Genomic DNA, 13,807 nt, shown 5'->3' with positions numbered 1-13,807 from the left:
CCCCTCCTTTAGATCTTCTGAAGAGCCTGGAAGAGACTAGAATTTCCCACTCTGACTTTCTCTGGTTTCCTCCCAGATCCAGCTGTGGGACTAACAGAAGGGCTGGGGGTTAGTGGGCCCAGTCTGGCTGCTGAAGGTGGGCTGGCCTCTGCACCCAGAGTTTAGGATCTCACCAGCACAAGCTCACTCAGCCACCTGGAACTGTACCAGGACTGGACCCCGTCCCCAGAGCAGCTGGGATGAGGTAGGGGCAGTCTGTGCTTTGGGCCTGGGACCCCTTGCCCTGGATCAGGACAGGCTCGGGCAGGTCAGAGGAGACAGCTAGGCTGGGGAGAGGGCTGGACCAGGACGCTGGGTCCTCTGGGTTGGGGGCAGAGCTAGGTGCCAAGGGAGGGTCCTAATGAGGTGGACTGAGATACTAATATGCAGGTGCTGGAAGTGTGGAAGCAGTGAGCAGAAGCACCCTTGGTAGGGGGCAGCCAAGGAGCCTTATCAGAGGTCTGGACCCCCACCTCCACCCCGACTCCTCAGTGAATCCAGCCATCCTGAGTACTGCTTTGCTCAGATTCCAGATATAGCCTGTCTGACCACACCCTCTGACAGAGTGACATTTATGGAGCACTTTGGAAGGGGGGTGTTGCCCAGGCCAAGAGAGGCCTTGGAGGCCCAAGTCCCTGGGGCTCAGACTGGACACGCAGGGTTCTTTGTTCCCCTCCCGGAAGTGGCTGCGGTGGAAAATTACCCAGAACAGAGATGGCCAGGTCCCGGGGGACCTCCAAACCACATCTGTTTCCCAAGTGGTCCTGCCCAGGGACCCTTGGGCCCTGGCCCTCCAGATGAACTTCTGTAGGGGAACAGCCCCCTGCATCCTGATGCACAGGCCCCACCCCCCAAGTAGGAGCTCAAGCACCCAGAGGGCCTTGGGAATCTGGGGATTTCCCTGAAATTTCCAACAGCCCTTCCCAGGGAGGGGAGAGGGTGCTGTGTGAAGCCTGAAGACCAGTTTCTTAGAGTCAGGAAACAGGTCTGGGTTTTCACCTGCTTGCTGTGTACTTGGAACATCTTACTTCACCTTTCCGGTGTCCGTAAAATGAGAACACTCCTTCCTGCTGTAACCCTGAAGAGTCTGTTGGAGTCAAGGTCAAGATAGACGTGCCTGCTTGTCTTGTAGCCGCCTATACCGCATATGTAAAGACCAAGCTCAGTCAATATGCACGTGTAACTGCAGCAGTTCAGGAGAGAGGGTGATGAAGCAGCGCCCAATGGAGACCCGCAGCCAGCTGAAGTGAAGGCTGGCTGAAGCCCCCTGTAGGGCCCAGTCGTGGGAGCGGGGAGGAATCTGCCACCAAAGATCACTGCTTCACTGGGCAGCCTGAGACCAGCTGGACAGGGCAGGCGTCCAGGGGAGGGTGGGGAAAGCCGGGTGGGGCTGCGGCTCTTCGCGGAACATGGTCCTCTGAGCGCCCCTCCCCTGGCCTTCCCGGGGACTCTGCTGCTGCGCCGCACCCGCACCGGGGGCCAGAGCTGCGCGCCTCGGCGTTAACCCTTTTCTTCCCGGAGGACGGCATCCCATTTCACAGGTGAGCAGAGCGAGGCGGAGGGGACGCGCGCCGGGAGCCGCTGAGTGGCCGGCCGGCCGGCCGGGCCCCGCCCCGGCCCGAGGCGCAGCCAATGGGCGCGGGGCTCCGGATGGGGTGACGTGGCGTCAACGCCCGGCTCCCGGCGGCTGTGTCACGTGCGCCGCCCAACCGACCCGGCGCCCCGCCCGCGCCGCCCCGCCCAGAGCCGGCGTCCGGCCGGGTCCCACCTGAGAGGCGGGCCTCGTCTCTGCTCCTTGCCGCTGCGCGGGTGTCTGAGAGGCACAGGGGAATCTTCTGTGGGTTCAGAGCCCTTTGGGGCAGGTGTCCAGCGCAGGCAGGGCCGAGCCATGTCCTTGATGCCGGAACTCAGGGACGGGTGGCAGGGCAAGCTCGGGAGCTGCCAGGGCTGCCGGCCCTGGGCAGTGCCTCACGGGCTACGCAGACCCCTCCCCACTCCTGTAGCCCCCTGCCCCTGGCCTGCCCGTTCGTGCTTCATTCTGCAGTAGCTGAGCTGGGACCTGCCCAGCTTGTGGCTGAGGCAGCAGAGAGCCTGCAGGGAGCACTGAGTTCCTCCCAGCTCCCCGTCTGGTCATAATGGAACCAGATGGCCATTGGCATGGCTGGTTCTGGTCTTGAATGACCCTATGTTCTCATGCCAGTTTGGCTTCTGCTGGGTACTGGACAAATCATTTGAAGCCCTCTCTGAGCTGCTCTGGGGGTGCACCGGCCAGGGAAGAGCCTCAGGAACTCAGTGAGGGCTGGGGCTTACAGGAAGAGTGAGGCATCAACTGACACCACGTCCAAGTACACGCGGGTTCTGATTCTGAGTTCATTGTCAAGTGTACATTTCACTGAAGGCTGCATCCCTGGCTTTTCTTGAAAAATGGGAGTTGAGCAACAGCAGGCTACAGTGGCCTGTGAGATTTTCTGGTCCCCTCTGTCCCTGGAATCCACCCAGGCAGGGCCCTGGAGGCATCGGGTTAACTGCGTTTGACCCTATTTCTCACATCACAGGACACCCTGCCTGCAGCTCCGAGCAGGGGTGGGGAGGGAATGGCTGGTCCCTAACCCTAACCCTGGTGCTGAGGGCCTGGAGCCCCTGCACAGACCCTCTGAAGCCACCCAGCAAGAGCTGGCAGGGGTTCCACTACAGCAAACGGCACTTCTGGGTGAGTCCTGCATGTTCAAGGCCTCTTATCTGCCCATGCCCAGCTCCTCAGGGCCCCAGAGACCTTTTCCTTGGAAAAGAGGGGGGCTGTAGAAGGATTTCTCCTCAGCTGTCTCAGTGGGGGACTAGTGGGCAGTGGGCCATGGGCCATGACCCATGAGCTGACCCACAGGGCTCCCCACACTGCCCCCTCTTCTGGCTGCTCCCCAAGACTTCCCCGCCCGCAGGCCCTGGAAGAAGGCTCCAGGGCTTCCTGGCTGCAAAGTGTCCTTAATTCTGAGAACTGGACTGGAGCTGCCCCTCCCCTCCTGGCCAATCTGGCATCCCACAGGCTCGCCATGGGATCCTGGCACATCCACGGTGATGTCTCAGGGTCACCCCACTTTGCACCCCACTCAGGGACACAGGACAGTAACCTCTGATATGCAGATGACACCACCCTTATGGCAGAAAGCAAAGAACTAAAGACCTTCTTGATGAAAGTGAGAGTGAAAAAGTTGGCTTAAAACTCAACATTCAGAAAACTAAGATCATCGCATCCGGTCCCATCACTTTATGGGAAATAGATGGGAAAACAGTGGAAACAGCGACAGACTTTATTTTTGGGGCTCCAAAATCACTGCAGATGGTGACTGCAGCCATGAAATTAAAAGATGCTTGCTCCTTGGAAGAAAAGCTATGACCAACCTAGACAGCATATTAAAAAGCACAGACATTACTTTCCCAACAAAGGTCTGTCTAGTCAAAGCTATAGTTTTTCCAGTAGTCATGTATGGATGTGAGAGTTGGACTATAAGGAAAGCTGAGTGCCAAAGAATTGCTGCTTTTGAACTGTGGTGTTGAAGATGCTTGAGAATTCCTTGGACTGTAAGGAGATCAAACCAGTCAATCCTAAAGGAAATCAGTCCTGAATATTCATTGGAAGGACTGATCCTGAAGCTGAAACTCCAACACTTTGGCCACCGGATGCGAAGAACTGACTCATTGGAAAAGACCCTGATGCTGGGAAAGACTGAAGGCAGGAGAAGGGGACGACAGAGGATGAGATGGTTGGATGGCATCAGTGACTCGATGAACATGAGTTTGAGTAAGCTCTGGGAGTTGGTGATGGACAGGAAGGCCTGGTGTCCTGCAGTCCATGGGGTCACAAAGTGTCAGACACGACTGAGTGACTGAACTGAACCGAACAGAGACACACAGCAGGCCTCTTTCGGGGCCCACAGCACCTTTCACAGGGGGACACGCCTTCCATCCACAGAGCCTGGGGTCCCCACACTCTGGAAGCTGCTCCCAGACTCCCCTGGCATGGGGCCTTGGTCTCATTCCGACTGCCACCCCCGGGCAGAGTGAGCAGGGCAAGCTTTCCCAGCAGCACGGAGGCCCACGCTGCCTCTGCTTAGACAAAGCCGGAGGTCAGCTCTGGCAGGCCCGACAGAACAGAGATCGCACAGCAGCAGTCTGTTGGTTTGTTTATTGTGGAGTATTTTACATGCAAGATCCCAAACTAGACAGACGTATCTAGGAGAGCTCATGGGTAGACAGACGCTCTGGTGTCACTGACTCACCCTCCAGTCCTGCTCTGCCGGCAGAGACAGACAGTGACAGACCGCTAGGCTGGGGGATGCTGACAACAAACCTGAGAACCCTCACAAATCAAGTGCAAACTCGAGGGAATAAATATTCACCCCCTTTCCTCCAGGAGCACCTGGAGAGATGCCATGAGCCTTCTGAGTTGACAGCTATTCTCAGGGCACCCCAGGGACAGGAAGGGCTGAAGTTGGGCATGGGAGAGGCGAGAGGCGAGGGCCTTGGGCGTCTTCTGGGTGGTGAAGCTGGCTATGCCCACAATGGGGACAGGGAAGGGGGCCCGGGCCTGGGGACTGCCAATACAAAAGGCTCCACTGTCCTCCACAGGGTTTCTTCCTCACTGGTCCACAGCCCCTGATCCCTCCGGAAGGCTGGGTTGGACTGAGTTAGAAGCGTGCAGAGGTCAAGTGGGGCTGTGGTGGCAGGAAGGAACAGAAGGAGCTGGAGTCTGGGCACCTGCTGCCCCGGGTCCTCACTCGCCCCACCGCCCCAGGCTCCCTTCTCTGGACCTCAGTAAGGAGGGGAAGGGCAGGGCGCCGAGGTGGGATCCAGGGCCGACAGCACGGTTGATCACACTGAGGGGCTGACAGACAGATGGGAGGACAGATAGCAGACGGCCACCTTGCCCTCTGGCCTGGCCAGTGAAGAGCCACTGCAGCTCTGAGGCCCTTGTCCTTATGCACACAGATAAGCCAGTCGGTCACATTCTCCCGGGGGTACCAGGCAGGGGCTGCTCTGGAGCAGGCTGGCCAAAGGCCCACCACTGCCTGGTCACATGAACTCAGTGCTATCTGCTGCTGCCCACTGATCAGAGAGGCAGGAGGAGGGGGTTAGTTTTCACATCTCAGCACACAACACAGAAAAGGTTAAACACATCCCCAAGAAAATATTTTGACAAAATAAATATTTTAACCTATAATCAGGTATAATTAGTGCTTATAAGGAATCCCAGCAATAATTTAGTATAATTACATACTGGATCTGCGGTCTCTAACACTGGTGGAGGCTGGTGCCTCGGAGGGTCTCACTCTGCTGGGCAGAAGGCTCTGGCCAGGGTTCCCTCCTGGGAGAGCAGCCCGAGGGCTGAGCCTCCCAGACAGAAGGGAACCAGTGAGATGGGCCCGGGCACCTGGGGCCTCAGGACGGGAAGGGCGAGCAGCACCCGTCCTGGGCACCTGCTTCCTGGGCGTGGTGGGGGCAGGTGGGGCAGGCTGCTGTGACCTGATGGGCGAGCGGAGGGGTAGCTCCAGCCAGGACAGCTGGTGAGGCCACCATCACTCACCACCCTAGTGGCTTGGCCTCTCTAGACCGGGCCTGGCTGAGCAGCTGGAGCTGGGGATGGCTTTGTGGGGTCTCCCCGGGACAGGCACATGCTCCTGCCACACCATCCGCCCAGGGACCCCCGGTAGGCCGGCCGGCCCCTCCCTCAGCTGATGCTAGGCCCGGCTGCTGTGACTCCCGAAGGACTGACTGACCACCGGAGGCCCACTATCCACCCTGGGCTGGCAAGGCAGGCTCCACCCCACAGAGACACACCCCCAGGCTACACTAGAGGCCTGGAGATACCAGCCAGGCACAAGCAGGCCACCTGCCCTGCAGCTCATCAGCTGGCTTCAGACGGTTCAGCATCCAAGGCTAACTGAAGGCGGGAATGGGCAGCGGGGAGGCGCAGTGTGGAGGCCCGGCCGGGCAGGGTGCAGCAGGCTGACCCAGATACACGAAGGGGCATCCTCTGAGGAGCTGGGGTGTGAGGTGCCAGCAGGACCCCAGGCCTCCCCTGTGGAGGGAGCTGCGAGGGGGCCAGGCCAGGTGTTCCCCCAATGGCGCCTTGGTCTCCACCCCACCTGCTCCTGCTGGAGCCCCACACAGCCCCCAACCCCGCCCTGAACGCTCCCAGAAGACCCCAGCTTTGCCCTGATGCTGGGGAGTGCCTGCTAGAGCTCTGAGCGGGGCTAGGGCTCCCAGGCCAATGAAAAGCTGCCCGTGTGCTCTTCTGGGCACCGGGCAGCTCAGGCTAGACCAGGCTGGGGCCAAGTGAGGACCAGGATGGAGTGGGGCTCGCCAGTGCCCCCCCCCCGCTGAGGTAGCCTGCGGGGTCAGGCTTCAGGACAGTCTGTGGGGGAGGCTGAGGCCTCGCCCAGGAGCCTTGGAGCTGCGCTGGCCGCTGGGTCACTGGGATCTCACTCGGGGTCAAAACCGCTTGCTGCTGTGGGCCCTGAAGGTGGAGGCAGAGGCTACCCTGGGCCAGGCTGAACGAAGCACATTCCGAAAGGCGCCTAGCTTTCCCAGGCCGGCCAGAGCCAGCCCTCACCTTGCAGGCCCCTCCACAGACGGGGTGGCATACAGAGTGGTGCATGGGGGCAGCGAGGCCACCGCCATGTTACCTCTGCAGGCTCTGCCCACACCAGAGCCATGGGCCTGTGGCAGACCCCTTGGTCCCAGCTTGGCAGTGGGCCTGGGCTAGCAGTGGAAAGTGAAGAGGGTCAAGCAGGTGGTAGATGAGAGACGCCACCCGCGGGCACCACAGAGCCTACTGAAGTGCCAACGCTCGTCAGGGAGCAGCAGTGGGGAGCGAGACCAAGCCCACGGCTGCAGACCTGCCCTTTCTGGGACCAAGGAGGGCACAGGAGGGCAGGAGAGGCCTGCTGAGCTGGGCATGGGGCTGGGGTCCGAGCCCCTTCTCTGTGGGTAAGTGACCAGAGGAACCCCAAAGGGCTGGCCCTGCCTGGGGCTGGGCCAGCCACCAGCTTTTCCTGGAGGAAATAGGCAGAGGGAGCAGGAGGGCAGAGGCTGAGGATCTGCAGCTGCAGCGACATTGTCCCACCTCCCAAAGAAAAGGTGGCTAAAGCTGGGCCCAATGAGTGGGAGGCCTGGGAGCAAACACAGTGGTGTTTCCATGGAGACACAGCAGCGCAGGACCAAGTAGGGGCGGGGGATGGGAGAAGTGGCCAGAGCCTGGTGTGGACCGGGGGTGAGAGGTGACCTGCCATGGGGGGGCCCAACCACAGGACAGCTCACAGGGCAAAGAGGGCATCCTCTGACCGCTCTGGCTTCTTCCGGCCTGAGGGATTCGAGGCTGGGGCTGGAGTGTCCGCTGGGGGAGAGGGGAGGCTGGGAACCATTTCAGCAGCTTTGGCCCTTTCTTCAAGGAATTTATCGAACTCTGCAACACAGAACAAGGCCCAGCAGGGATGGGTAGGGGCTCAGCTGCCACGCCTGATCCCACAGGGGAGGGCCCCTTTCTTCCTCTGACACCACCAGGGCAGGCGGGAAGCCCAGCCACAACCCAGGGGGCATGAGGGAAGCGGGCAGCTATGACTCCTGCCCCACCACTGACTTGGTGCTTTTCCATCATCCAGATTGGCATTGGTGGCAAGGCAGGAAGAGCTGGAGGGGCAACTTCCTCCTTGACCTTGGCAGGGACCCCAACCCCGGCAGGGCTCAGGGCCTACAGAGGGCCCCAGACCGGCACCCGCTGTGCTGACTGCATGGCGTGTGTTTTGTCTCGGCTGCAATGACCATCCGGAGGTGGGGGGCAGACCAGTCAGCAGTGCCACCGGTCTGGGGTCCCATGGACCTGGGATGGCCGATTGTGCCTGCTGGCACCTCCCACATCAGCAGGTGACCTGGATGGACAGAGCCCAGGAGCGGGGAGGTGCCAGGGCGGCAAGGAGGCTCTCAGAGCCTGGGAAGGGCACAGCCACAGTGGGTCGGAGGCAGGCCTACCTTCGCTCGTGACGCCCTCCTCCAAGTCATCACCCTTCTGTGGGAGAGCGGAGAGAGGGTGTTAGTGCTGTCCATGGCCGCTCTCGCCCGCAGCCCACCCCCCCAGGGCAACACCTAGTGACACTTCCTACTTCCCATCCTGAGTTCTGCAAGAGCATAATACTGCTCTCATCTTATTGGAGAAACAGAAACTTTTGTTTTTAAAAAGTAAAAACAAAAAGCTGAGGAGGCTCTAGATCCTCCAGAAAAGTCAGAAAGCAAAAACTGAACTGTGCAGCTCCTTCCCTGCTAAAACTCAGGGCAGGACCACAGAAGAGCTGGGAGAGGCCGGGCTCCGGGTGCCCCTCCACTCTGCGGACACTCACGGGCAGCTGCATGGCACTGGGTGGTCAAGGCCACGCCAGCAGCTGGAACCCTGTGAGGCCTGGAGACATGGGAGCTTGACCCCAAGGCACCCCGGCAGGGGGTTGGCTGAGCCCCAGCCTCCTAGGAGCAGCGCCAGTCTCTTCCCGTGCCCTGATTCAGACACTGAGGACACTCTGGGCGGTCAGTTCTGTTTGGGGGATGTGGGGGTCACTGGGCCCTGCACAGACAGTGATGGGTGGTGGACATGGCCCCAGCCTCCTTCCTGCTTCCACCCCTGATCTGCCCTCAAGTGCAGGTCCCCCTTGTGAGGTAGGGGGCCAGGTGTGCCCGCCTGCCCTGTGACAGCAGCTATTTCTCTTCAGGCGTTCTCTTGGGAAGGACCTAATGGGTGCCTCTTCCCTCCTGGCACGGCCCCCAGGCAGCAGCTCTCGGGGTAGAGAGTGCCTCTGGAAAGCCTGTCTTTGGGGTTGGGTGGGTGGTGTGCTGGCCCGGAGCGGCAGGAGATCCTCCTAAGGTCTACCGTCCTAGTTGGGGGCCTGACAGGAGGCGACAAGAAACAGGAGATGAGGTGTACCCAGTCCCGTCAGCCATGACGTGGGCAAGCACCCCTTTCCATGGTGCATTTCTCCAACAGCCCCCCAGGGGATAACACTGCTTGGCTGGGGGCCAGCACAGGGGCGGGGCGGGGGACGGGCCAACGCAGCCTCGCCTCTCAGAACCTGCTGCCATGGGGAGATGCATGACGTCCTAACCTCCCTGCCCATCTCTGGAGGCAAAGACAGTGGCCTCTGGGGCCAGTAAAGCCAAGATGCCAGGCTACGCTGGGGAAGGGTGATGACAATGATGGAAAAATAAACACCCACTCACAACTGCGAAAATTTCACAATTAAAAGAAAAAAATGAAAACCAAAAAAATTAAAATTAAAAAATGCACAAAAACCAGAAGAATCCAAGAGCACACACCTGGAATCACAGAGTGACTGGGAAAAGTCAGGGTGCATCCTGGAGGCGCCTGCCCAGCCTCCCTCCTCCACTCCCCAGGGAGCAGCCCCTTGGGCCCCCAGGCCAGCCCCAAGGGGCCCCAGCCTGGGCCTCGCCACTCCCCATCAAGACAGAAACGTGGAGTCTCACCAGGTCGGTCCTGAGCCACACCTCAATGTCGTCCATGACCGAGGGCTGCACCACGGGGATCTGCGGAGGCGGCAGGCAGCGGCCAGGCAGCCCCCAGCCAGGCAGGGAGACAGAACAGCGGACACGTCAGTGCAGGCAGCCCAAGGCAACCGAAGGCGCACAGAGCGGGACTCGCGGGGCAGGCGGGCAGCAGCCGAGGGAGGCGGCGGGGAGGAAAGCAGCGGCTCTAAGAAGCGGGGCAGCGGCCGGGCGGGCGCGGGGAGGAGGTGCAGTACGCGTTCTTCAGTGGATAACTTTTTGACTAGTGTGTCCACCCTTGGTCCCGGGCCCCCAGCAGGACAGGGAGGCTGCACAGCGGCCCATGGCCCAGGGTGGCGCAGGGCGCGGGGTTGGCACAGGTCTGGGCTCTGCTCACTGAAAGGATCCTGAAATTCGTCCCGGGGCATTTCCAAGTGGAGAGGGCACCCAGGCCTAGGGGTGGCCTGGCCCACAGCAGCCCAGCACATTCCTCCACCAGCAGACACAGGCAAAAGCAAGCACTCTGATGATCAGAGGGACTGTAGGCTGTCATCATCTGTGTGTCTCTTTAGTGGGAAAACTGCAAAGCAGCCTGAATGCAGCAGCCTCCTCTCACTCCACCCTCCCCTCCCAGCCTTCAGCACTGCCTGTGGCCCCCTCCTCCCCCATCAAAGGGCACCTGAGAGCAGGGGAGGGGCGGGGGAGCAGGGGAGGGGGCCGGGGTCCTGAGAGAAGGAAGGCGTCCAACCATCGCCTGGGCCTTGCCCACGCCAGGGCTGCCTGTGTGCCAAGGGCCTGAAAATCTATTTGGCTGGAAACAGTGAAGCTGCTGGCAGATGTCATAAGATAGTAATGTGATAAGAAGTAAGAGTAACCTTTAGTCCCCCTGAAGTCACGCTAATGAAATGTTGGCTCCCTGCCTAGAGAAACGAGTGGACGGCCCTTGACTGAAGTGACCTGTGTCCTCACCTAGGCTGGCCCATGAAGTACCTCTTGGGACCCGCTCGCAAGCCCACTGTTTCTAGAAAACTCTCCAGCACTGTGTCTGCAGCTGGGTTCACACCAGGGCCACACAGCCAGGCTGGCAGACCCCATATCCGGCCTCCACAGGCGTTTCAGAGACGTGCAGGCCAACCTCCACCAGATTATTTGTATTTGACCTACTGGGACCTTATGAATGCTGGAATGAAAAACCACCCTGAAATGACGATGGGGCTGAGGGACAAGTGGTCCTTGCTCTGCAGGGCAGGCCGCCATGGGCACTGGCAGCACCCAAGGCCCCTTCCCTCCCGAGCGAGCAGGAGCAGGGGCAGCCGGGGCACGACCTGCCAGGTTCACGTTTGCCAGCAGGGTTTCCACCCGACACATTCTCATGACAGGAGATGCAAGTTTTCATTACTGTGATTCTTCTAAGCCGGGATGCTGGCCTCAGGGAGGTCTCCTGCCACCTGCCACATTGCCAGAACCCAGCACGGAGAGTCAGCACGTCTCCAGGGAGAAACCGGCAACTCCAGCTGCTGGAGCAGGGGGTCCCTGACGCCCACCAGCCTCAGCCTGCCCAGGACGAGCAGAGAGACTCCTCAGGTTGCAAAGCTTGAAAAAAGCCGCTAAAGGGGTCATTGGCTTTAAGCCCTCTTTACTGTTCAGGATTGATCCCCTGGGCTCAGGGATCATGCCCCATTTTCCCCTCTGGACCGATCTTGAGAGCCAGCACGCTCAGAAGATAAACACTGACCTGTGAGAAGCTCCTCACCCCTCGAGCTGGCGGAAGCAGATCTCCCCTCCCCTGGGTGGACTTGCCCCTCTCCAGGAGCTCCCTGCCTGTGGGCCCCGGCCTCATCTGTGACATGGGGCGACGGCTTCCACCACTCACCACCCTGGAGCCCTTCACTTCTGGGCTGCTCGTTCTGTATCTAATTCAGAAACCCAGGGCTCGGAGCCCTGGGCCTGACCCCTGACTGAGAGGTGCGGAGTAGGTTGGGTGGGTGACAGGACAGCTCACATGACCTTGGCATGGGCTGCACTGCCTGGCTGGACGCAGCGCCTGGGCTCACGAGCCACCTGCCACGTGGTCGATGTGGGAGCACTGCGCCAGGGCAAAGTTTCTGTGAAAACCAGGCGTGTCAGACACGCTGGATACTTGGCTGCCCTGTGAACAGCCCTGGCCGCGGGCGCATCCCCAGGCCCGAGGACTCTCAGTGTTCTCACCCTGAGTGACCTGGGCTCTGGCGTAGTCTGCGGGGAGCACCTCCTGGGCAAGGGGTCTGCGGAATGTGAGGTGGAGGAAGGAGATGGAAAGGAGAGAGAAACAAAGGCACCTCTCATGTGGGGACTCTAATGAGGATCTGCACCCAGACTCCCTCACCCAGGAGACCTAGATGAGCTGTGTCCTCAGCCCTGATCTGCACTGGCTGCTGGCTGGCGGGCGGCTCGCTCACCGGCCCAGGAGGGAGGGGGCTGCCACCAGCTCAGCCACTGCCAGGCACCCTCGGCTGCATCTGGGGGCTGCGGGTTCGCACAGGGAGCCCCGCCCCCGCCCCAAACCTGGAGCAGACTCTCTGCTGACCTACTGCGGTTCCTGCTGTGCTTCCCTGGCTCCCCCCGCCCCTCCCCACCCCGTGTGCCCTCTGACCGGAGCCAGGAGAGGCAGGAAGACCCTGAAGCCAGATGGGGCACCTACACTGCCCCCCACCCCCCAGGCAAGCTGCACCAGAAGGTTCTCAGGGCCTCTCCTCCCCATAGGGAAACCTACGCTGTTTCCAATGAGGCTGGAGCCAGTGGTGTGCTCAAGGGTGATATCCAGGGGCTGTGGACCCTCCTGACACCCCGCCCTCCACCTCCTCACCACCATCTACAAACCCTTGGTCTCACTCAATAGTACAAAAAGTTTCCAAGCAAAGAATTTGTACTCAGGCAGTTTGGAAAGACTTGGGTTTCTACTCTATGGGAAATAAGGCAAAGCAATTAATATACATTGTTTAAAAAAAAAGAACAAACACACTGCAGTCAGACAGGTGAGATGCAAGGTTAGTTGTTAGCCTGGCTTATTTCTGAAGTCGGAGCCTGGAGCTCTAGGTGGGGCCAGGCAGGGGCGGCGCCACCACCGGCTGCCAAGCCACACCGCGCGTTGTGGGCAGTATCCTTTTTTGCAGGATTAACAGGTCCAAGGACACACGATGGATCCTCCCAATTTGGACAATGGAGGGAACATGCTCTAAGGAGTCCTGCTCTAAGGCCACTCACACATATGGGTGGAGCCCCAGCCTGCCCCAAAGAAGCAGACGAGGGCCTGGCTGGCCTGTGTCTCTAAGGTTGGCCCTAGGCCTGGGGCAGCAGGCAGGGCTGTGGAGGAATGGGCGATGACCCCGAATGTGGCTGGGCCCAGTCACCAGCTCCAAGCTGGATGGGCAGACACCCTGGTCTGGGCTGTAGTGGTCCTGCCACACCTGGCTCTGCCAGGAGACCTTGTGCCACTCACAGGCCCAGGCATGCTGGCCCAGCCTGAACAGCCCTCCACTGGCCCATCCTGGCCCGGGCCCCAGGAGTCAGTCCCGCTTCCTCCTGGAGTGTCCAGCGTTTTCTGCTCTGGCCCCATTGACACAAAGACCTCTGGTTTCCGCGACAGACAGGTAGCCAGGTGGTGGCTCCGTGAGAGGTGAGCTGCTCTCTGCCTGGCAGGCAGGCTGGAGCGGGCGGCCTCTCTGTGCACAGACTCGGGCCACTTGATCACGAGGCAGGAGAGACCCTCCCAGGCTTTGGCTGCAGACGCCCTACTTCCCAGGGCTGACTGCCTGTGTGATCCCAGTGCCCCCGCCCCAGACTCCTCTCGTTCTGTTCCTGTTGTGTCTGTGTTTCTTCAGGGGCTGCAGACCCTTCTGGGGGACACGGCGGGCACAGACCCCACTGGCTGAAGACGGCCACGTTCACAGCAGGGGGCCCCCCCCGCCCCCAGGCAGAGGCCACAGGACTTGTGCTCATCCTGCAAAGTGAATACTGCCCAGAGCTCCAGGGACAGTGAAGGGGGAAGAGCCCTCCCCTCACTCCTGCAAACGCCCGAGCTCAGCAGAAAACCAGAGCTGTGTTTCTGGGGCTGGAAGTCTGTGGCTTAAGGAGACAGACAGGAGGGGGAGACTGGGCACCCGCCGGGGTGGGGGGTGGCCCTGGACTGTCCGACTCACAGGGGCTCAGCAGGCGACAGAGGGAAGTGCTGGGGGGACAGGGGGTCAGCGCG

The 13,807-nt window shown here is 60.5% G+C and overlaps 1 protein-coding gene across 6 annotated transcripts in view; it reads right to left on the bottom strand.

Moving 5' to 3' along the window:
- Nucleotides 1-4,204: 4,204 nt before the first annotated feature.
- The window catches only part of TOM1L2 (target of myb1 like 2 membrane trafficking protein), a 72,475-nt gene continuing 62,872 nt past the window's right edge, over nucleotides 4,205-13,807 (bottom strand). For 3 of the 6 annotated variants that reach the window (XM_052658258.1, XM_052658259.1, XM_052658262.1), the window contains 3 exons: nucleotides 9,559-9,618; nucleotides 8,062-8,098; nucleotides 4,205-7,498 (listed from right to left, as the gene is read on the bottom strand). In XM_052658258.1, the coding sequence (XP_052514218.1) occupies nucleotides 7,350-7,498; nucleotides 8,062-8,098; nucleotides 9,559-9,618 (246 nt within the window). In that variant the 3' untranslated portion in view covers nucleotides 4,205-7,349. The remainder of the gene's footprint in view (nucleotides 7,499-8,061; nucleotides 8,099-9,558; nucleotides 9,619-13,807) is intronic. The other 3 variants (XM_052658260.1, XM_052658261.1, XM_052658263.1) reach the window with 1 other exon arrangement.

This window comes from Budorcas taxicolor, chromosome 19, assembly GCF_023091745.1.
Source record: "Budorcas taxicolor isolate Tak-1 chromosome 19, Takin1.1, whole genome shotgun sequence".
In the NCBI taxonomy this organism is placed as follows: Eukaryota; Metazoa; Chordata; class Mammalia; order Artiodactyla; family Bovidae; genus Budorcas; species Budorcas taxicolor.
Note: the sequence above shows the minus strand (reverse complement) of the source record. Positions and strands in the feature narration are given on the sequence as shown.